Source organism: Rhinolophus sinicus, linkage group LG03 (assembly GCF_036562045.2).
Source record: "Rhinolophus sinicus isolate RSC01 linkage group LG03, ASM3656204v1, whole genome shotgun sequence".
NCBI classification, from domain to species: Eukaryota; Metazoa; Chordata; class Mammalia; order Chiroptera; family Rhinolophidae; genus Rhinolophus; species Rhinolophus sinicus.
Genome location: NC_133753.1, coordinates 52,789,789 through 52,812,370, shown reverse-complemented (window position 1 = coordinate 52,812,370; position 22,582 = coordinate 52,789,789). Strand labels below are relative to the sequence as shown.

General features: G+C 33.7%; 1 protein-coding gene across 1 annotated transcript in view; it reads left to right on the top strand.

Moving 5' to 3' along the window:
* Nucleotides 1-22,582, top strand: part of TEX9 (testis expressed 9) — a 32,073-nt gene that overhangs the window by 5,876 nt on the left and 3,615 nt on the right. Inside the window, exons 3-8 of the mRNA XM_074329182.1 lie at nt 1,005-1,068; nt 2,833-2,912; nt 8,154-8,202; nt 8,961-9,037; nt 10,582-10,789; nt 22,156-22,290. Of these exons, the coding sequence (XP_074185283.1) occupies nt 1,005-1,068; nt 2,833-2,912; nt 8,154-8,202; nt 8,961-9,037; nt 10,582-10,789; nt 22,156-22,290 (613 nt within the window). The remainder of the gene's footprint in view (nt 1-1,004; nt 1,069-2,832; nt 2,913-8,153; nt 8,203-8,960; nt 9,038-10,581; nt 10,790-22,155; nt 22,291-22,582) is intronic.

The window sequence follows — 22,582 nt, the reverse complement described above, 5'->3', positions numbered from 1 at the left end:
ACACATCTTTTTCGGGACTTGCCAATATTGTTTATTTTTGTTTTTTTCTTTTTTCTGTTAGTCTTTCTGGGAGGTTTATACTCGTATTTTGTTGGTCTTTTCAGAGAATTAGCTTTTGGTTTTATTGCTCATCTTTATTTTTTAAAAATTTCATTAATCTTATCTTAATTATTTCTCTTCTAATTGTGGATTTATTTTTTTTCTATTAGTTTTATTTTTCTTATTTTTTCTGGGAGTTGGTGGCATAAGTTGTTTGTTACTTCTGAATCACATATCAAAAAAACAACAAAATATCTCATTTTAAAAATGGCTCAACATATTTCTTTCATATAACTTCAAAAGACCGTAAGTGGTATAGAAATGTGGCCTATGAATAGAATAAAAAAGTTATGTGTTTTTGAATATGTTTATTATAGTGTTAACCTTTAAAAGTGAAAAAGGGACTTGAACTAACAATAGGAATATATTAGTACATTATGTTAACTTCAACTCATTAGAATAATTTATAGCCATTTAGGGCACTAATTATAAAGATATAAACATATTCTTTCTATTTGTTATGGGAAAACAGTACAAAATTGTGTATATGCTGTAGGTGAAAAATAGAAAGGAATATTAAAAATAAAAATGTCACAGCAACACTCCAGACCAAAGCAGGCCTCTCCCCCCGCTGCCCCACTCCTGTCCCCAGTTGGAGTTGATCTCAAGAAGATGAAGAGTGGAATTGAGTTGAACCTACCAGTTTATTCTCCCCCAGACAAGTCATTCCACCTTAAGTGAGGGTCAGAGAGGGGCCAGGAGTTAACACTGAATTTCTACCACAAAGGAGGAATCCTGGGGAGTTGGAGACAGGTGTTCTAATAGTTATATTAATTTTAAAATAAATTGTCATGTGTTTGTTTTGGCATTTGTTGATTAACTAAAGTGTAGTTAATGAAATTTAATTACTTTTATTTTTATTAGAATCTTCAGTATATCCCAATTTTTAAATTATCTGCTTTTAGGAGGTTAAATGCAGAATTGGAGGCAAAAACAGCTGATCTTGTTCGACAAGCTGAGGAAGTAATAGTAAGTAAATGTACAGTTATTGGTCATTCCATGGAAGTGCTAATATTTTAACTTTTTAATTTGATTTATAACATACATACTAAAAAGTACCCAAAGCATTAAGTTTTCAGCTTAATAAATTATCACATGTTGAACAGAATATATATAGGTATGTGTATATACTCATATGCATTTATATGTTTTTGATAAGCACACATTTTCTAAAAGCTACTAAAAATGTGTTGTTTTTTTTTGTTTTGTTTTTTTAAATTTTATTGGGGAATATTGGGGGACAGTGTATTTCTCCAGGGCCCATCAGCTCCAAGTCACTGTCCTTCAATCTAGTTGTGGAGGGCGCAGCTCAGCTCCAATAAAAACGTGTTTTTCATTTAGATGTCCAATCATCTAATAAGAACATTAATATTTAATATTTCCCACTATTTAAGGATTAATATTTGAGAGTAGCTATATAGAATGAACACTGGTAATTTAGAAAAGAAAGAAAGAAAATGGTCTCTGGACAAAAGTTGAATGAAGGATAACAATCATCAGATGGTAATTTGTTCCTTAAACTTTGCAGTTGGATGTAACTCAAATTTTTAGGGCTAGACCATAGTCAGATTTATAGTCACAAAGAATGTAGTGAGGTTATAACACTGAACAATGTAGCATAATTTGGCCTAATTTGGGTACCAAATTGGCTATTCCTACTTTAAGCATCAGCATTCCCATTATTAATTGATAGGATATAGTAGTATTCCTTAGAGGAATAAAGTGGCTGCTTTCAAGCTTTTTCAAAAGTTGTTATTCTAATTTAATTATAATTCTTTCTTTTAAACTCCAACCCCACCCCACCTTTGGAGTTGATGGGGGTAGGGAAGAATAGGCAATATTTTATTTTAATGCCTTATATAGCTCCACCATTATTTGTTAGTTTAGGAATAAGTAACATAAATATATATGTAATTTCAGGTAATATATTTAGATAATGGTTGCAGATTTGCTAGTTGCATTTGTAATTAAATATTTCACTAAAAAGAAATCTTTTTATTACATCTTTTAGCTTTTGCCAGTGTCTGAGAAGCAGGAAAATACTTGAACAAAGAAACCCAATGTTGTAGTAGTATGAAGTATTCGTTATGTATTCTGCCCAAGGAGCCCTCTAATAAGGACTTATGTATTTATTTATTTATTTATTTATGTTTTTCTTTCCATATAGAGTAGAAAACTGGGAATGGCTGGGGAAGGGATAGGGCATTGCTGTCCCCACAGAAGCTAATGGATAGAACTTTTGCCATACTGAATTGTTGTTTACTCACTTTTGTTTCTTGATTATATCTTTGCCAAAAACTGTTCTTCTTAGTGCATCCTTTTCAGCATTTTCATTGTTTCTTAACATTGAAGCTTTGGATGATTTCCGACAAGGTTTCCTACCCATTAAATGGATTTATGCTTTCATTTCTTGTGAGTCTAATTTCCTTTGCATGTTACACAGATGGAAGACTCTGATGTAGCTGGGGAAGCAGGAGTCGGCTAAGATCATACGAAGGCATTGGCACTCTTACATTTTTTTCCCTTACAATTGACTTTCTTAACCCAGAATGGATGAAAGGTTAAACTACGTTGTTGCAGACCTTATTTTCATACAATAGCATTTAGAAGGCTGTGCCTTGCTTTCACGGAAACTGGACAACTCTGAAATGATTAACGATCATAAAGGCACTTGAATAAATCCTAGTTTTGTAGGGGTTTTTCTATATGACTTATCTTTATTCATTTAACTAGAGAGATCAGCAAGAAGTACAATCTAGGCCTATTTCAACACAAATTAAATCACATGAAGGGGAAGATGACTACAGTTTAAGGTACGTGACTTAAAGTCTCAAACTTTTTTTTTTTTAGATGCGTAAATGCTTTAAGATTGCTTTGTTATTTTTATTTTTTTTTATTAAGGTATAATTGTCTCATTTTAAAAGTGAGGAAACTATAGCTTAAGAGTTCAGTAGTTTGCCCAAGGAGGTATGGATAATATGTGATTTCACTGAGATCCCAACCAGAGTTGATATGATTTCTAAACCTATTTTCACATACTATACTACCTTTCTTTTAAAATAGCATATCAAGATTAGGTAAAAATAATAAATTTGTAAAAGTAAAATGTATTCAATCTTTTTTTCTTTGAATTTCATGTGAACTTCAGATATGTCAAGAAATTAGGGACTGAGAACATACTTGGGACTAAATTTAGCAGGAAAAAGTATAATAGTAATAGGATTTGTGTGAATAAAATTGTAAAATCTTAGAGACAATGGTGATCACCAAACATTCCAATTCCCTTGCTATGAGCAGAAGACATTATTCTCTTCCAGGCCTAAACAGACAGGAGTTGGTCTTTCGATCTCTAGTTGACTCTTTCTTTGTCATGATCAGTGAGAATTTAGTTGGTGAAACCTCCCAGCCTGGTCTCTTGGTAACTATGAGGAATGTAAAGAAAAAAAGGACCCTCTCTCCCTCATTACTGCTGCCTTGAGTGTGTTAAGTCACTGATATTTTGGGGTTAATATCCTAGCCTAACCTAACTAATACAGCGTTTGGTATTTAGAGTTGGGTGTTGATTAACAAACTCTAAAATTGTGGCTTTGGCTTAGCAGTTAGGTGGTAGCTAGCAAGGAAACTGATATTGGAGGCTGGAAAGGTAGAGGAATACTGTTATGTAGTTGCAATTAGTTTAATAAAACTGTCACCTTTGGTAAAGTGTCACCTTTTCCTTTTGTGACCTGTGCTTTTGGAGTCATATCTAAGAATCTATTGCTAAATCCAAGATCATTAAGATGTATCCCTGTTTTCTTCTAAGAGATTGATGTTCTTACATTTAGGTCTTTGACCCATTTTGAATTAAATTTTTCATGTGGTATGAGATGAGGGTCAACCCTCATTGTTTGCCTTGTGGATATCCAGCTGTCTCAGCACCATTTGTTGAAGACTATTCTTTTCCCATTGAATGATCTTGGTACCCTTGTCAAAAATCACCAGAGATACATGGTTTCAGTTTTGGACATTGATTCTCTCCCACTCATCTATGTATCTGTTCTTATGCCAGTACTACATTGTTTTGATTACCCTGGCTTTGTAGAGTTAGTTGCTTTTGGACCTCAAAAATTGAGATAAAACTGAGAAAAATCTTTGAGGAGCAAAAGCCTGTTAAAGCTCAACCTTGAGGCAAAGATCAGACTAAAGGTGTGGTCTTCACAACTGTTGGTAACGTTTTCCAATAGATTAAGGCTCTTCAGGGCGAGGATCATATTTCAATGGCACCGTAGTTCCAATTGAGTGAAAAGGCTCAGAGCAAAGATGTAACTATAGGTATAGTCTCCACACAGAAGCCTGATAACCTCAAAGCAACCCATTTTTAAACTGGGGTGGAGGTAAAGGAGACAGAAGAGAAGGAGGGGGAGAAAGGTGTTCAGGGTAAAGAAATACAGTCTTGGAAAGAATTGTGGCTGTTCTCATGGCACATGGAACTGACTGGAATCAAGTAAGAAACGGACTAGTTTTTGAGAGTGCTGTACCAGCAAAGACACTTTAAGAGTGAATGGATCTAAACTGTTATTGTTTAAATCTTGAAATAGCTATGGATCCTCCCAGTCAGCTAAGATGAAGAAGCAGGCTGTGATAGTTGCACAGCCCTAATTGGGTATAATATTTAAACACCTTAGAGGACTTAGAAACAACAAATAAATGTACTTAAGCGGCAGTATATTGGGCTCTTACTTGAAATATTGGAACATTATTTAGGTACTCAAAAGTAATTATTGCATACTATCCAGCAATTTCCCTCTAGCTATTTAACCAAGAGAAATGAAGAAAGATGTCCAAGCAAAAACTTGTATACAAATGTTTATGGCAGTTTTTATGCCAAAACCAAGTGGTGAATGGATAAAAATATCACGGTATATCCATGCAATGGGATACTACTTGACAATAAACTCACAGCAGTGAGTTACTGATAATGCAACAACATGGGTGCTAAGTGGAAGAAGCCAGCCTAAAAATGTATATTTTTATTATTTTTTTCAATATTAAACACAAAGATGTATTTACATATTATCAAATACAACCTCTTAAAGAACTAGAAATAGCTGTGGAAGAAAAAAAATCTTACAATTACAGAGACTAAAGAATCTCATATATGACATGACAATGTTTTCAAGTTTTATGTATGATTCCATTTATTTGACATTCTGGAAAAGGTAAAGCTATAGGGACAGAAATCAGGTAAGTGGTTGTGTGGGGCTAAGCGAAGAGGATTAACTACAAGGGGGCACAAGGGAACTTTTTGGGATGATGGAAATATTCTCTATCTTGGTGTTTTTAGTGATGACTTATGACCAGATAAGTTTGTTCAAATTTATGCAACTAGGATGTATACCTAAAAAGGATGTATTTTACTATGTGTGAATGATAGTTCAGTAAACCTGAAAAAGTCATTTTTGAACACCATTAGTGCCAGGTCTAGCTACTAGTGGTACAATGGTAAGTAAACAGATCAGGACCTGTTCCCAAGGAGTTAATGTCCAGTGTGTTGCTTTTTAATTTTATTTTGAAAATTTTCCATAAAAAATATTTTTTACATCATTTGATATACACATGTCTATGTGTACATGTAACATGAAACTGTTTGTCCTCCTTATATGTAATGCTCTGATATTTTATGTAAAATGTTTGTTATCAAAATTCCAAACTTTGGATTACAAATAAGATTAGGCATGGCTTTAATTCAGTAAACTAAAAGATTGAAATGATGGTAACAACACCTGATCTCTAGTTTCTGTTGAAGCAAGCAAGAGACTGATTTCACAAGCATAAAAATAAATCTGTTGATTTTCTTTTACTAAATTTTCCTTAAGTGCAAAGTGGTGATGACACCTCTGTTTACCTACTAGCTCAGGTGGCTTTTTTTTTTTTTAAATGATTCTGTTTGAACAGATGGCTTTTACCACATGAAACATGGCACTTGACTATTAGTTGGGAATTGCTGAAGATGGGAAATAATTAATTCTGTAAAGAGACAATCCATTTCAGCTTGGAACAATGATATTTATCTAAATTATTATAGTCAGGAAGTATATAATAGCTCTTCACCATCCAGGGTTACTCTGCCAAACAATATGATAGAAAAAACAGAATTTAGTTTCCTAAAAGTCTAGTGTACATATACTTTAGTCTGCTGGAGCAAGGTTTACCACACAAATCATTTCTGTTTTTTTTGTGTGAAAATTGTAAATTGCTTTACTGTGTTATTTCTTTAAACAGATGGTTTTTTTTTTTTTAACATTTTTGAAATTAGTTTCAGGTGCACAAAACAATGTAATAGTTAAACATTTATCATTTATATCCCTCACACAGTGACAACCCCCCTCCCCCCATCCACTACCCCTCTGACATAGCACACAGCCATTACATTTCCACTGTCTCTATTCCTAATGCTGTACTCTGCTTCTTGTAAGTATATATATATTTTTATATTTATATTCAGCTTCAGGTGTACAGTGCAGTGATCAGGCATCTACATCATCCCTGAGGTGGTCTCCCTAATGAGACAAGTGTCCATCAGAGACCCTACAAAATTTTTACAACATTATTGATTACATTCCCCAAATCGACTTTTGTATCCCCGTGGCGATCTCCACACAAATCATTTCGATCATATTACACACCAACCTTTCCTGGAGATGTTTAACAAAAATTATTAGAATACATGTACTTTGTGTTTTAGTTCATTTTTCTTGGAAATATAATAACAAAGTAATAGCATTCTGCTTAAACTGATGGAAACAGATAACCATTAAATACCGTTTGGCTGATATGTATGTGTATGTGGCAGGGAGAGGGGAGTGGAAGATGCGAAAATGTAAGAAAATGCAAATACTAATTTAAAATGAGGGTGATTAAAGAGGACACTTAAAATTGGTATAAAATTTGGAAATATTTTCATGTTATATGTGAGAATGGTTCTTTAGTCTATGCAATTTTAACATATTTTGAAAACCATTTTTTTCTTCCAGAGCTATTTCTAGTTCTTTAAGAGGTTGTATTTAATAATACCTATCTAAGTATATCTTTGTGTTTAATATTGAATAAACCTACATATAACTAATTCAGTAGGTGGCATCTGATGGAAAGTAATTTTGTTTTTATGTCCTCTGCTGTGGTTAGGGGATCTTAGAGGATATGATGGAGTTTCTTTCTTTTTTTAAATTTTATAACAATAGATACTAATGTAGTAGGTTTTCTGAAATATTAAGACGTGTTAGAGATGATCTAGAAAATTGATCAGAGGTAGGCAGACTTTTCCTGTGAAGAGTCAGACAATAAATAGTTTTGGATTTGTGGGCCATACGGTTGTCACAACTATTCAACTTTGCTGTTGTAGTATGAAAATGGCTGTAGACAATGTGTAAATGAATGGATGTGGGTGGATTCGGCCTGTGGGCCGTAGTTGGCAGACCCCCACAGACACTCTTTGTTTTAACTACAAATATATTTCGAAAATTTTGTGCATAAAAGCGAGTTGTATTTTATGTGTATTTATTTATACATCTAAAATATGTAATAAATAGCACCAATTTAAGAACTTATATGCCAGGTACTATGGCAAGTACAATGCATAGAACAGTGAATGGTGATTTCTGTCATCATGGAGTTCACGATGTAATGGAGAACAGACACTGACCAAGTATTTAAATGCATTAGACAAAGGATAACACTGAGTGAACTCACAATAAAAAGCCCTGTGGTGAATCATTTTGTAAAATAGATAATCCCTGTGTATAGTCAGTGATTTTCCATTCATTAAGATTTGTGCTACATTTTCCTAATAAAATAGTAGCATTGTAGTGTATTTTATCAAAGGTGAATTATTTAACCAAAGCATTTTGTATGTAACACTCATTTAAAATAAATGTGCATGTGCCTAAATAGAATTATAGCAGTCTACTTGATGTATATTTTCCCTTTCAAATATAATTATTATTGAATTTTATTGTGTCTCAGCTTAGTTATTAATCATCTGTTATTAATGTGTAATGTTTATTTTTGATCTGTAGAGGTCTATTACTGTCTGAAGGGACAGTTCATCTACATTCAGAAACTAAGGTATGAAATTAAACTTTTTGTGAAAGTAATTACATTCTGTAGCATTTAGGTTATATTTTAGACTTCTATTAGACAAGACAGAAGGGTTATGACTCTAGAAATAGAATATAAGTCTTGTTACTAAGAAGAGATGCCTTCATGAAATGTTGCTCATAAAATAAATTGAATCCTTTTTTGTCTCAATTTCATTGAACAGTTTGGAGATACATTGGAAAAAAATTCTAAGTGAAATGAGTCTGTAACCTAAGGATTTTTACTTTTCTCTCTGAAGCCCAAATTTCCTAGATAGAAGACCTGAAAAAGTGTGTGATTTAAAAGGTTTATTCATTCATTGAAGTATTTACAGCGTAGAGATCACTATCGCAGGTGCTGGGCTCACTGGGATCTCCAGTTCCCCACCTCTGGGCATTTAGGCTTACGTAACAGTGTACCTGAAGGACTGTCTGGGGAATAATCAGGAAGAACTAAATTCTGTGAGTCAGAACATCCAGTTTAACATTCCACCAGGTAGCTGAATATCCTGGAATCTTTGGGACTCATTTTCCTTATCTATGAATCTCTTGGTCCGAGTGATATCTAGGTGTTTTCCAGCTGTACAGTTGTGGGATTGTTTAAAATACAATTTGATTAATTTCATGAAAATAGCAATTCTTTTATGTAGCAAACTAGCAAGTCTGTGTATTACAAAATTGCTTTCCTTGGCAAATGGTTAGAATCTAATTAATCAGTAGTTTAAATTCTTTTCATGTAAACCAAAGACCAAAAACGTGGATCCAGTCAACAAGGTTCAAAACAAACTACACTCTGCAAGTCAAGCAAGGAAAACAAATTCAAGGTACAGAACAGTTTTAAAAGTATAGTTTCTTTTAAAAATTTTATAATTCACAGTATCATCATTCTTAATTATTAAGCTCCATCTGTTTCACCAGATCTTTTTATACTCAAAATATACAAAATTACACTATGTATATTTATCCACATTCAATAATTTAAAACATTTTTCTACTCAGAAATGTTCTTGCAGCTGTTAATTTTGTATTGTTGTCTTAAGCAAAATCACATTTCAGATTTTTAAAGTGTTATTTTTAGTGAAATATTTTCTTAGAACTAGAGCTAGAATTAGAACTCTGCCTAATTTTCTCAGACTTAGTCATATACTTTTTGAGCACTTAACAGGCACTATATCATATTGTATATATTGAGATACAGAATGATTTGGCATGCTCTAAGACTATAGTATAATTATAATTTACATTCTGTTGTTGAGAAATAATGTTGTTGATGAGAAATAATTCAAAACTGTTCTTAGTATTTTAAGCATAAAATGGGACCCTAGAGACTCTTTGGGTTGGAGACCTTCTAGAAAAGTAGGGTCACACCTGCAGTGGGTTCTCATTCACAGTAAGTTATTAAATTTATATGTCTATTACTTACCCAAACTGATGCTTGCATTATAATTCTGGAAAAATCTTTGTTAATTCCTGTGTCTTTTAGTTGGCTAACTTTTTGTTTTTTCAATAAAAGAGAAAAAAATAAAAGTGCCAGAATAGGAGGAGAAAAATCTAAAATTGATTGAAGACAAGAAAACATGTACTACATACATAAATACATACATACATAAGTGGAAAGGGTTATATTATTTTTAGACTTCAAGTTTACTTTTTAAAGAAAAGGTTTTTCTAAATAGAATTCAGAAAGAACCCTTTGCTTATGTGTTAAAAGTAAGTTAGACTTAAAATAAGTAAAAAGGAATTTTTGAAACCATAAACTTGATGGGTTAGGCCTGGCACATTCTTCAGTGCCTTTAGAAGTGACTTTTATTTCATACTCTTCCCTTTATAAAAAAAAAAAAAATACCAAATCCAACATTTTAGTCAACTTTGATCCTGATTAGAATGTATTTCTTTAGGTTAAGAAAAGTTTGAGTTTGAGCTAATAACTGTTCACACTGTAATTCTTTCTCAAGAGTTATTATTCTTTAGTATTTGCAGAATTATGACTAGAGTGCTGTCAGTTTGTACAGTTCTTCTCCAGCATGTAAAATTAAAAGCCACAGACTAGTTTTGACCTAGGAGGCCAAGTTCAGCACTCTTAGTTTTGATGCTCACTTGTTTGGAGGCAATATCTAAATGAACTGGCTTCATAAAGTCTTCTCTAGCTCTGTGGTTATGCGATTCATAAAGGTTGAAAGTCTCAGTCTCTTATAATATAGCCCTTGAAAATATCAATTATAGATTTGATCATAAAGTTAAATTTTATAATTTTGATCTGCTTTGTTATTTAGATAAAAGTTGTATCTAGGAGTCATACCTTCTTTTTATATTATGTATGTATATATAATATATAATATACATTTACATATGTATTTTTCTTTTTTAGTATAAAATTGAAATACTCTGTGCAAACTGCCAGTGATGTTGCCACTGTGGATGATTTCTTAGACTTTTCTCTTGCAAAAACAGTTAGCAAAATTGAAGGGCAACTGGAAGAAGAGGGCTTACCTGATTATATAGATGATGATATTTTTTGTGGTGTTAATAAAGACATTGGCACAGGTAGGTTTTATTATTTTTATGTCATAATTACTTAGAAAAAGACATTTAACTATTTTTTGCATTTAAAAATGTATTGTGATGTCTTGCATTTGTTTCATAATCATCTAGTGGGACATGGTGGTGGGAGGCATGAGTAGAATTATAGATAAAATAAAATTGGTTATGAGTCAAAAATTGTTGAAAATGGATGATGTGTAAGTAGGATTTCATTGAACTTGTCTCTATTTTTGTGTATATTTGATATTTTCCATTATAAAAAATAAAAATAAGACTATGTGGTGTTTCACTGACCACTTTTCAACTAAGGTTAAAATACCCCAAAACTAATTATTAAAATATTAAAATTAAAAAAAGTTTATTTGAAGTTTTTACATTTACCATTACTGTAGTCTATTCATTACATCTTAACACATGCAAAAGAACAAATGAATTAACCATCTAGCATTAGGTAAAATGATCAAATGAGTTTTCTAATGAATATAATTTTCTTATAAACACATTTTCTTCATACTACTAGAAAAATAATACTAAGTTTAATCTAAAAACATATTAGTTACCAGTAATGTCTCTAAAATTGTTAAATTTATGAGGTGTCACCTATGCTGTACTGTAAACAAAAAATAAGACAATTGAGTGTATATGAACTGTGTTTCCCCGAAAATTAAATGAGACCGGGTCTTATATTAAAGTTTGCTCCAAAAGACACATTAGAGCTGATGATCCGGCCAGGTCTTATTTTCGGGGAAACATGGTAGTTAATGCTGAACTATAATTGTGAGTTCAGGTAAGCTACTCAGACCCTTGATAATAGCAATTTGTTAGTTTGAAAATTTAGCAGTTTATATTAGATGATCATAAAGTTTATCTTTAAATTTTCTGCTTCTGTGAAAATCATAACAGTTATATGTATAATGATTATTGTGCTGCATGCTAGTTAGTCATAAATGAGGAGCAATTTAATTTATGCGTTTATTCCATTTACTGACCTATCCAAGCTTTCTGGGCTAGTTGTTGGGAGGGAAGTTAAATGAAGCAGGAAGTTGTCTTTACCTCTCTGCTAGTAAGATGCCTTCAAGAACGCACTGGTCAGATGTTGGCTGTTACACAGTACACAGCACCTAGGACCTAGTTCCCCCTCCTAGATCCAGGAACCAGCACAGACTACCTTGAATTGCTACTTTTTCTAATTGCTAAATCACCTCTCTGCCACTTTGCCTCCCTATCTTCCCTTTTGAGAATTTTTGGCTTAGGTGTCTCCCCTTTTATTCTTTTATTCCAGATGATTGCCTAGAGTTACATGGTGGGGGCGGAGATCAAAAAGTAGTTTAGCAGCGCAGATTGCTTTTTAAGACTAAAGTTGGAGTGGGATGGGGAGGGGAGGTTAATGCTATGGACCTCCAGAGATAAGAGCATTCTGTTCCTTGACGATACTACTAAGGTTTGAGTTGGGGAGAGAAGGAGATGGGAAAAGTCATGCACTCCCATTCTTCCTCCGTTTCTGCTAGAGACCAACTACTGCAAACTGTACACTCTTGAATTTATCATTTTCCTTCTATCCCCTGCTAACCAGACGTTACAGGGGAGGCTAACAGAAGAGTTGAGGCTAGAGAGATCTAGGTGGATTAGACTCAACCATAGCTCCTCAGCTCCATGGTTACACTGGAGACACATCGTCAAGCAATGCTTTGGGACAGGAAGTGTGTATGGAAATGTTTGTGCTGTGCGGGATTTATCCTAATGATGTCTCAGAGACCATTCAGGATGTTTACTCAAGCTCCATGATGGCAAAGCTTGGTTTATAATATCCCTACTATGCCTGGAACGTAGTAGGGACTTAAAATAGTATATTTTTAGAATAAATGATTGAATGAATTACGAATGAGTTCTAAGTTCACTTTCACTTTACTTTTATAGGCCTATAAACCTCAAAGATTTACTGCTGATGTTATTGAATAAATAACTTTTCCTAGCAATGAAATACTACGAGGGTTTGTGGGAGAAAGCTTTGGCAGTAAAGTATTAGTGTTATTTCTTTGTTTCTAAGATACATTCAGTACACTTTAACTTCTGTGAAATTGGGATGTATCTTCCAGTCAAAGGGATTGTATAATCACAATGGCTGGATTTGTAGTAGAGTTTTGCTAGAGTGGGTTTGTGTTTGTTTCTGCCAAACACTTGGGGACATTACTGACTTGAGGTCACTTTAAATTCTGTTTGAGGTGTATCGGACCACCTTGGTAAGTATGAAGTCAGTCTGCATACTTATTTCAATATTGGCTTGTGGTTCAGATTCTCAGGAGTGGTTTTGGAGTTTTTCTCCCCCATCTTTACTTGGTTCCATTGTTGAGATGTGAGCAGTTCATTTCTGTTGTGTGGATGTGTTTTCATTTTTCTTGGGTATGTACCTAGGAGTGAAATTGATGGATCACATGTTAACCCTACATTTAACCTTTTGAGAACCTGCTGACTGGTTTCCAAACCAGCTGCACCATGTTTACATTTCCACCAGCAGTGTGTAAGAGTTCCAGTTTCTCCACATCCTAACCAACACATGTTAGATACCTGTTTTCATTATAGCCATCCTACTGATGTAAAGTGGTTATCTCATTGTGGTTTTGATTTGCATTTTCCTGATAACTACTGATGTTGGGGATCTTTTCATCTGCTTATTGACCATTTGTATATCTTCTTTGTTCAGATCCTTTGCCCATTTTTTAAATTGGAATTTTTAAATTGTTGAGTAGTAAGAGTTCTTTATATATTCTAGATATAAGTCCCTTATCAGATATATGATTTGCAAATATTCTCCCACTCATTGGATTGTCTTTTCAGTTTCTTTATGGTGTTCTTTGAAGCACAACAGTTTTTAATTTTGAAGTCCAATTTATCTAGTTTTTCTTTGGTTGTTTGTGCTTTTGGTGTCATATCTAATACTCTAAGCCTGTGCTGTCCTATATGGTAGCCACTCACTAGATGTGACTAGTCCAAATTGTGGTGTTCTATAAGTATAAAAAAATCAGATTTTGAAGACTAAATACAAAAGAGAATAAAGAGTGTAAAATCTCATTTAATACTTTTATATTGGTTATATTTTGAAATAATATTTTTGATATATGGGGATAAGTGAAATATAGTATTAAAATTAATTTGACTTGTTTCTCCTTAAAATGGCTACTAGAAAATTTTAAATTATATATGTGGTTCACATATTTCTATTGGTCTAAGAAATCTGGACAAGTGGTCTAAGAAAAAAAAATTGTATCTGGGAAACAACCATTTAAATTTGTATTGACACTTTATCATTGTCATTATGAAACTAAGCTCTGGTCATATCTCTTCTCTAGTCTTCTATGATCATGAAACCTTGCATACATCTTAATTCTTTTCTTGTTCTTGGCCTTCATACCCAGCCCTGTGCATTCTTTCTTTCAAATGATTTTCATTTATCTCTTTTCAATTCCCATTGCCACTCACTACTTAATTCAAGCTATTATCCTATTTCTGAATCCTCCTCACTGGATATTTTATGTCCTTTTTCTTTTCCCTATCCTTTGTATCCTGTATTCTATCAACAGATGAATATTCCCAAAGGACTACATTGATTATAACTCTACCTTTTATGGGCAGAAAAGGAACTAACATTTTTTGAGTGCTATGTGCCAGGTAAAACACATCTTACAGAAAGGGAAACTGAGTCTGAGAGGTTAAGCAAATTGCCCAAGGTCATAGAGGAGTGGCAGAGTAGGATTCAAATTGTGTTTGTCTGACTCCAGAGTCTGTGTTCTTTCATCATAGTAGTATGTACATTTTTGCTTTCGGCTGCTTTTGTTCAACATAATGTTTTTGAGATTCATCGATGTTGTGTGTTTTGTAGTTCATTCCCATTGTATTGCTGAGTATTTATAGATTGACCACATTTTGGTTATCTGTTCACCAGTTGATGGGCATTTAATTTGATTCCAGCTTTGGACTATTAGAAATAAAGCCACTATAAATTTTCATGTATAGGTGTTTTGTGTAGACACATTTTTTTTTCTGTGTAGACACATCCAGTATCATTCATGATGTTGAATAAATACCTAGGAGTAGAATTTATGCATATTATGGAAAGTGTATGTTTAACTTCCTAAGAAACTGTGTTCCACAGTGATTGTACCATGGAACATGTACATGTACCATGTACATGATTGTCTCATTCCCACTCGCAATATATGAGAGTTCCAGTTACTCTATAGCCTCATCAGCACTTGGTATTGTTAGTCTTTTTAATTTTAGCCATTCTAAAGGAGCAAAAGTAGTAACTTATTGTAGCTTAATTTGCATTATCTTTATAACTATACGTCTTGAGCATCTTTTCATGTGTTTATTGGCCATTCATATATCATCTTTTGTGATGTGTCTGTTCAAACCTTTTGGTCATTTAAAAGATAATTGAGTTATAGTAAAAGTTCGTTGTGTTTCCTCATAGAATCCCTTAGCTAGAATATGTATTGTGAATAGTTTCTCCCAATCTGACTTGACTTGGCTTTTTAAATTTTCTTAACAATATTTTTCAAAACGTAGCAGTTTTAAAGTTTGATAAATTCCAAATTTTTTTTTGTAGTTTGTGTTTTTTCATCCTATTCAAGAAATGTTTGCCCACCTTAAGGTCATGAGGATTTTCTAACATGTTTTAAGAAGTTTTATGGTTTTGGCCTTTATGTATGTATGCATGGCATATAAATATTAATAGATCTATGACCTAGCTTAGTTAATTTTGTGTATGGCATGAGGACAGGGTCAAGGTTCATTTTTTAAAAATACAGATAATCAGCAGCATTTGTTGAAAATACTATCTTTTTCCATTTAATTACCATGGCACCTGTGTAGAAAATGAATTGACTATATTTGTAGACTCTGTCCTGTTACATTATTCTATGTATTCATTGACCTGTTTGTTTGATATAATTCATTGGTAAAACCATATGGACTGGAGTTTTCTTTTAGGAAGGATTTTAATTACCAATTTCATTTATTTAGTGCATATAAGTCTATTTTCATTTTCTGTTACTTTTGAATCAGTTTTGGCAATTTGTGTTTTTCAAGAAATTTTTCCTACTCATCTACGTAGTCAAATTTATTGTCATAAATTTGTCCATAATATTCCTTTATTATATTTATAATGTCTATATGATCTATAATAATGACCCCAATTTCATTCTTGATATTAATAATTGTCTCTTCTCTGTTTTATTCATAATAAATCTAGCTAGATACTTACAATTTCATTGAGCTTTTCAATGAATCAGCATTTGGCTTCGTTGATCTTTTTTTTTTCTGTTTGTCAATTTTCTATTTCATTAATTTCTACCCTTTAGCATTTCCTTCATTCTTATTTGGGTTTAATTTGTTCTTATTTTTTAGGATTCTTACAGTAGAAACTTAGATAATTTTCTACTTTTTCCCCCTAATATAAACATTTAAAGCTATAGTTTTCCCTCAACAGGCTACTTTATCTGCATCCCACAAATTTTGATACTCTTTTTATTAAGTTCAAAGTGTTTTCTAATTTCCTTTCTGATTTTTCTTGACCATTGGATTATTTAGGAGTGTACTGTTTTAATTTCTAAATAATTGGGTATTTTTCGTGTCTTTGTTAATTGATTTCTAATTTAGTTCTGTGTTGTGAGAATCAACTCTGTATTTCATTCTTTTAAAATTTGTTCCAATTAGTTTTATGGATCAGTATTTGGCCTATCTTGGTGAGTGCCTCATGTGTATGTGAAAAGAATATGTATTATGCTGTGTTCAGTGGAGTGTTTTATAAATATTGAGGCCAAATTTGTCAATAGTGTTGTTCAAGTGTTTTATATCCTTATTGATTTTTGACTTGTTCTATCAATCATTGAGAGAGGGGTGCTGGTGCTGGTGCTAAATTCTCTGAATAGAATTGTGGATTTGTCTGTTTTCCTTTCAGCCATACCAGTTTTGGCTTCATGTATTTTCAGTCTCTGTTTTGGTTGTTTGTACACTTAGGATTATAATAGTGTTTTGATTATTGCCACTTTGTAATTATGAATACTGTTTTTTAAATCTTGGATAATATTCCTTGTTCCAAAGTCTACTTTGTCTGATATTAGTGTAGTAATTCCAGTTTTATTATGATTAATGTTTGCATGCTATGCAACATTTTAATACTGAAAATGGGTTTTATAGATAGCCTATAACTGGGTTTTGCTCCTTTATTGACTCTGACATTCTGTCTTTTATTGGAATGTTCAGACCACTTACATTAATGCAATTTTTGATGTTTAGGTTTAAATCTACCATATTGCTATTTGTTTCCTATTTTTCCAACTGTTTTCTGTTACTTTTTTCATTTTGAATTGAATATTTTTTATTAGGTTGGTGCAAAAGTAATTGCAGTTTTTGCAATTTTAATCTTTTAAACCGCAATTACTTTTGCACCATCCTAATAGTATTCCATTTTTTTTGTAGTGCTACCTCATTTATTTCCCTTCTTTGAGGGATCAACAATCCTTATGTTTTTTCAGTATCTCTAAACAGTTATTTAACATATTATGACAGTTTTTTTTCCTAGTTGTTTGCAATGTGTTTTTATATTAGACCATTATTACTTCATTGCGGCTCAAAGCATTAATCTCTGTTTTGTTTTTTTTCTGGTGAAATTAAAGTCAGTAGTACACTGCACAAGTCTCTGACCATGGATCATTTCCCATGGACACTCTTATCATTAGTAACTTACCTTTTAAAAGAAATGTCTGCTTGCTTGTTAATCTTGCTGCAGTTAAAACTGAGTTCTTTTTCATGTCCCAAAGATGCTTTGGTCTTTTCTGTTTTCATAGCAAAACTCCTCAAAAGGATTTTCTCAACTTCAAGTCATTTCCTTATCTTGCAAAGAAAGGTTTTTTCGTTTTTCCTATTTGTATCCTGCAAAGCCATGATATTAATGGTACGTTATCTTTGTTTAATAGTGCATAGTTTACAAATTGCTATCATATACATATGTAGTTGTGTACTCTCACAATATTTTAATTATATAGATCTACCCCTTCCCCTGTGTTCTTTATTTCCTTCTTCCTCAGCTTAGGTTCCATGATACACAATTATCCATTGTCTGTATTCTTAATTTGCCTGCCAATGAATGTATGGCAAAACCCAACCCTGGTTAGCCTAATTTTCCCCCTACTGCAGGTCTCCTCATGACCAGTGAATTATAGCTGGACAAAAATGCACTGCCAAGTGGATTGGTACTACTTTAAAATTATTTACAAATATCAAGTGTAATGCCATTTTCCTCTTCCACTTTCTGAGAGGCCAGTTCCCTCTCCTACTTTCAGAGGCGATTTTTTAAACAGGTGATCTTTTCACCTCAGTTTACCAATACCTCTTCCAACCTTCCCATCCTTAGTTCATGACTGTCCCCTATTTTACTCAGAAAACAGAATCAAGAGATAAGTCTTCCTCATCCTATCACTAAATCTATCGACTTTTCTGCCTCTATGCTCATCTACTCTGCTTTCCCCCTCGTTACTACCTCTTCTGTCTAAAGCTGATCACTGTACACTGGATCCCATGCCTGCTCTTCTACTTAGGGACTTTGTTCCTGTAATTATCCTTTCTTCTTCTTCTTCTTCTTGCAAAAATCAGATTTACTCTATTTATTGGATTATTCACATTAGCATACAAACATGCCATAGAACCTCCAATGTATATATTTTAAAATCCTGTAGCATTCACAGCTACTTCCAGCCCTATATTATTGTTCCTCTTTACAGTGAAGCATCTTAAAATAGCTGTCTATATTCAGTGTCTCTATTCCTCATTTGCCATTCTCTTCTGCTACTACTCCAGTTGGGCTTCCATCTCTACTCTGCCTCTGAAACCATTCTTAACAAGGTCACCAGTAATCCACATTGCCAGTTCTAGTCAGGTGTTGTTCCTCATGGTAATTTGTATCTCAGCAATATTTGACGTAGTTGATTACTCCCTCATTGAAACAATATTCATTTAGCTTCTGGAGCACCACAGTCATGATTTTCTTCCTAATTTTCCTTACTTTTACATTTTGGAGTACCCAAAGCTCAGTCCTTGGATCTCTTCTCCGTCTACACCCAACTGTGAGATGCTCGCATTCATTCCCATGGCTTTATGTACCATCCATATATTGATCAACCTCACGTTTCTGTTTCTTGCTCTGAGCTCTTCTTTGAGCTCCAGACTCTCATATCTTGCTGCCCACTTGATATCTCTACTTGGTATGTTAAAATTCATGTCCTAAACGGAGCTCTTCCTTACCTGCCTTCTGTAAACCTGCTTCTCTTTTTCTCTCAGTAAAAAACGTTGAGTTGTTCATGCCAAAATCTAAGAGTCATTTTGATCCTTCTTTCTCCACACCTACATCCAATCCATCAACACGTCCTGCCAATTCTGTCTTCAAAATACAGAGTTAACTTGAACCATGTCTCAGAAACACATTACCTCGCCCCTAGCCCAAGCTAACTCTCTCTCATATCATTCCAATGACCTCCTAGATTGGTATTCCTACACGCAGTAGCAATACCACAATAGCTAGATGAAGCCTTAGAAAAAGCTCTCTCTCCTTAAACCTTCCAAAGGCTTCCTATGTCATTCAGTATAAAATCCAAACTACCAGGTCCACCTAAGCTCCCACTGCCTGTATCTCCTACCTTAAGATTTAGCACTATGCCTCTGTCACTCAGCAGAAGCCACATCGGACCACCTAAGTGATCTTTGAATATACTACCATGTTTCCCCGAAAATAAGACCTAGCTAGACAGTCAGCTCTAATGTGTCTTTTGGAGCAAAAATTAATATGACAGGGTATTATATTATATTATATTATATTAAAGACCCAGTCTTATATTACAGTAAAATAAGACCGGGTCTTATATTAATTGTTGCTCCAAAAGATGCATTAGAGCTTATTGTCTGACTAGGTCTTGTTCCTCTATAATGCAAGCTTTATGAGATGAGGAATTTTGGTTAATTATTGTGTGCCCATCTTGAATTATACCTGGCACATAGTAAGTGCTTGATAAATGTGTTGAATAAATAACAACTATTAGGTAGAGATATTATTTCTCCCAATTTCAGATGTGGAAACTGAGTCTATCACAGCTGGCAGGCTGTCAGACTTCAAGTTTATTGCTTTTTTGTTCTTTAGCCAATTGTTTCTAGAATCTTATCTGATTATTTGTCCTCCTCTGATTATCCCTCATCTGAATTACTATGGTGATTTGTGTTACTCTTAAAACATGGCTACTGAGACATACCTTTTTTTCTTCTTGTCCTCTTATAAATGCTTTAAAAATAATGAGAGAATGACAAATTATTTCTTCTTGGATCTTATAGTATTTGATTTGAGTTTTAAAGTTAGACTTGATGTCTTTTTAAGCATCCAGCTTTTTCTTTTAAACTAATGTAAAATTCAGGGCTTAAGATTTTTAATAAATTCTTTCCTCTAGCAATATGAAAACTTAATTTTTTGTAACAATAGATGTACTTTATTGAGTATTTTTCAGGATTCAAGCTGTCATAACAATATTGGTATCCTGTCTGCACTTTTTAAAAAGTACTTGAGTATTACTGAAAATAGAAATGTTTTCAAGTTTTTTATAAGGTTTTTCCCTTTCTTTAGTGGATTTACTTATACAGGAAATTTCCTAATTTACTATTCTTCTATCCTTTTTCTTGTTCACTTTCCCAAGAGAGGGGGCAGGCAGTGTTGCTTCGGGAGTAGGGGGACATCATGTGGTGAAGGAGGGTTTTCATTTTTCTGAGAAGTAGCTTACACAGACAGGGAGAATGGTGGACTTCGTAGCTAATGAGACTGTGCCTTTTCCCTGTGAACAGTGAGATAAATCAAGCTTGGTCTTAGTGTAAGCTACCACCCACAAAGCTGTGAAGGAGGCTGGTGAAAGCAGATGGCATCCATACACAGTTTGATTTGTTTAGAAACCTACATAAAGAGCAGCATGTGTTTTGTTTTGTTTTCCCTTTAATTACTCAGAGCCAGGGAGATCCGTTTTCAAATAAAACATAGTGATTCCGCCAGGAGAAAAAAATTATAAAGGAAGGAAGCAGACAACTGTATTTTTAACTCCATCATTTCAATTCCATGATATTTATTGTGGTCTCTGTATAAGACTCTATACTAGGCATTGTCGGTTATGCAAAGAAGAATGAATTAAGTATTACAGAATAACTTCCATTCAGTAAACATGTCATTAGTGCCTCTTACATGCCACTAAAGTGCTAGGAATATAGAAATTAAGACAGTTCTTGTCCTCAAGGAGCTTACACCAGTGTGTGGTGGGGAATGAAGTACTAAGTGGATAGATTCAGTTCCACACTACAAATACTATAATAGATGTATATCAAGATGCTATAGAAGCCCTGAAGAAAGGGGTTACCTAATCCAACCTGGGAGGATAGTGAGGAAGATAGTAAGGGGATGCTTCTGGGAGGAGGTAAAACTCTAGTGAACAGCCCTAGCTGAGCCTTGAAGGATGGGTAGGTGCTAGCCAGGTAGAAATGAGTATGGAGGGATCAAGACAGATGGAAGAACATGAGATAAGGCTCAGAGGGAAGAAGCATCATGGCTGTTTGACCAAGATCCAAGAACTGCTGATACAGCCAAAGGTAACATCTATGGCAGAAAATCAGATTATGGTGCCAAATTATGGTGGTTTGGAGTTTATCCTATATGTTCATGTTTCTTCATGTGTGGCCTGTAGACTCTCTGTAACTGCATCTCTTAGAATATTTGCAGAAGTGCAGGTTTAAAACCACCCCAGTGTATGGAAAATAATCCATAGGGATCTGTTGTTTTTACTCAGAATTGGGATTTCCCTATAAGGCTAATGTAGTATGCTCTGTATTTAACAAATTATTTTTTTTTAATGATATACCTTGTCAGGTTTACACAAACAGTATATATGAGAAAGTTTGTGCTGTACATTGGTGTTTTGGGAGGTTCCAAAGTAAAAACCATAGTTATAAAGAGTTGCTTATAAAATATAGAGGACATGTATATTGTATCTTGTGGTCAATAAAAAGAGGCCGAAAATTCCAAACAAAAAGTACTTTGAAAGCCTAATTTGCGACTATAAAGCTATATTTTCCTAATACCTACTCAGGGTAAGAATTCCGAGACCTCTATCACTCAGTGCTCAGCCTCTAGCCGTGTGTGTGTGTGTGTGTGTGTGTGTGTGTGTGTGTGTGTGTGTGTGTGTGTGAGAGAGAGAGAGAGAGAGAGAGAGAGAGAGAGAGAGAGAGCGCACGTGCGATTTGGGAGAAAGCAAGGGAAATGGAAAATGTGCCAAAATAATACAGGAAACATTTATAAATGTTCCATATCTCTTTTACTTTACAGGAATTAGAAAATAAAAGAAGACTACAAAAACAAGCTGCCACTAGTCAAAGTGCCACAGATGTTCGCCTTAATAGAGCTCTAGAAGAAGCAGAAAAGTATAAATTGGAGCTAAGTAAATTAAGGCAAAATTACAAGGTATGGAAAAATATTAAATAGTTTTGTTAGTGATCACCTTTGGTAACTTCCTCTTTTATGAAAGGGTCAAATTATAAGTTTTTAAGTTATAATTCTTGTTGTCATAGTGAACATGTCTCTTTTCAGAAGAAACAGATTCGTTATCAGTATGTACATTTTCAATAAGTTAGGATTTATTGCTTGGGCTATTGCTATATGTGGATGATAGTGCAACTGTTTGGAGGATTCATTCCTTTTTTTATCCAACAAATCTTTATGCATTCACTTTTTCACCCAACACATAGAATATTGG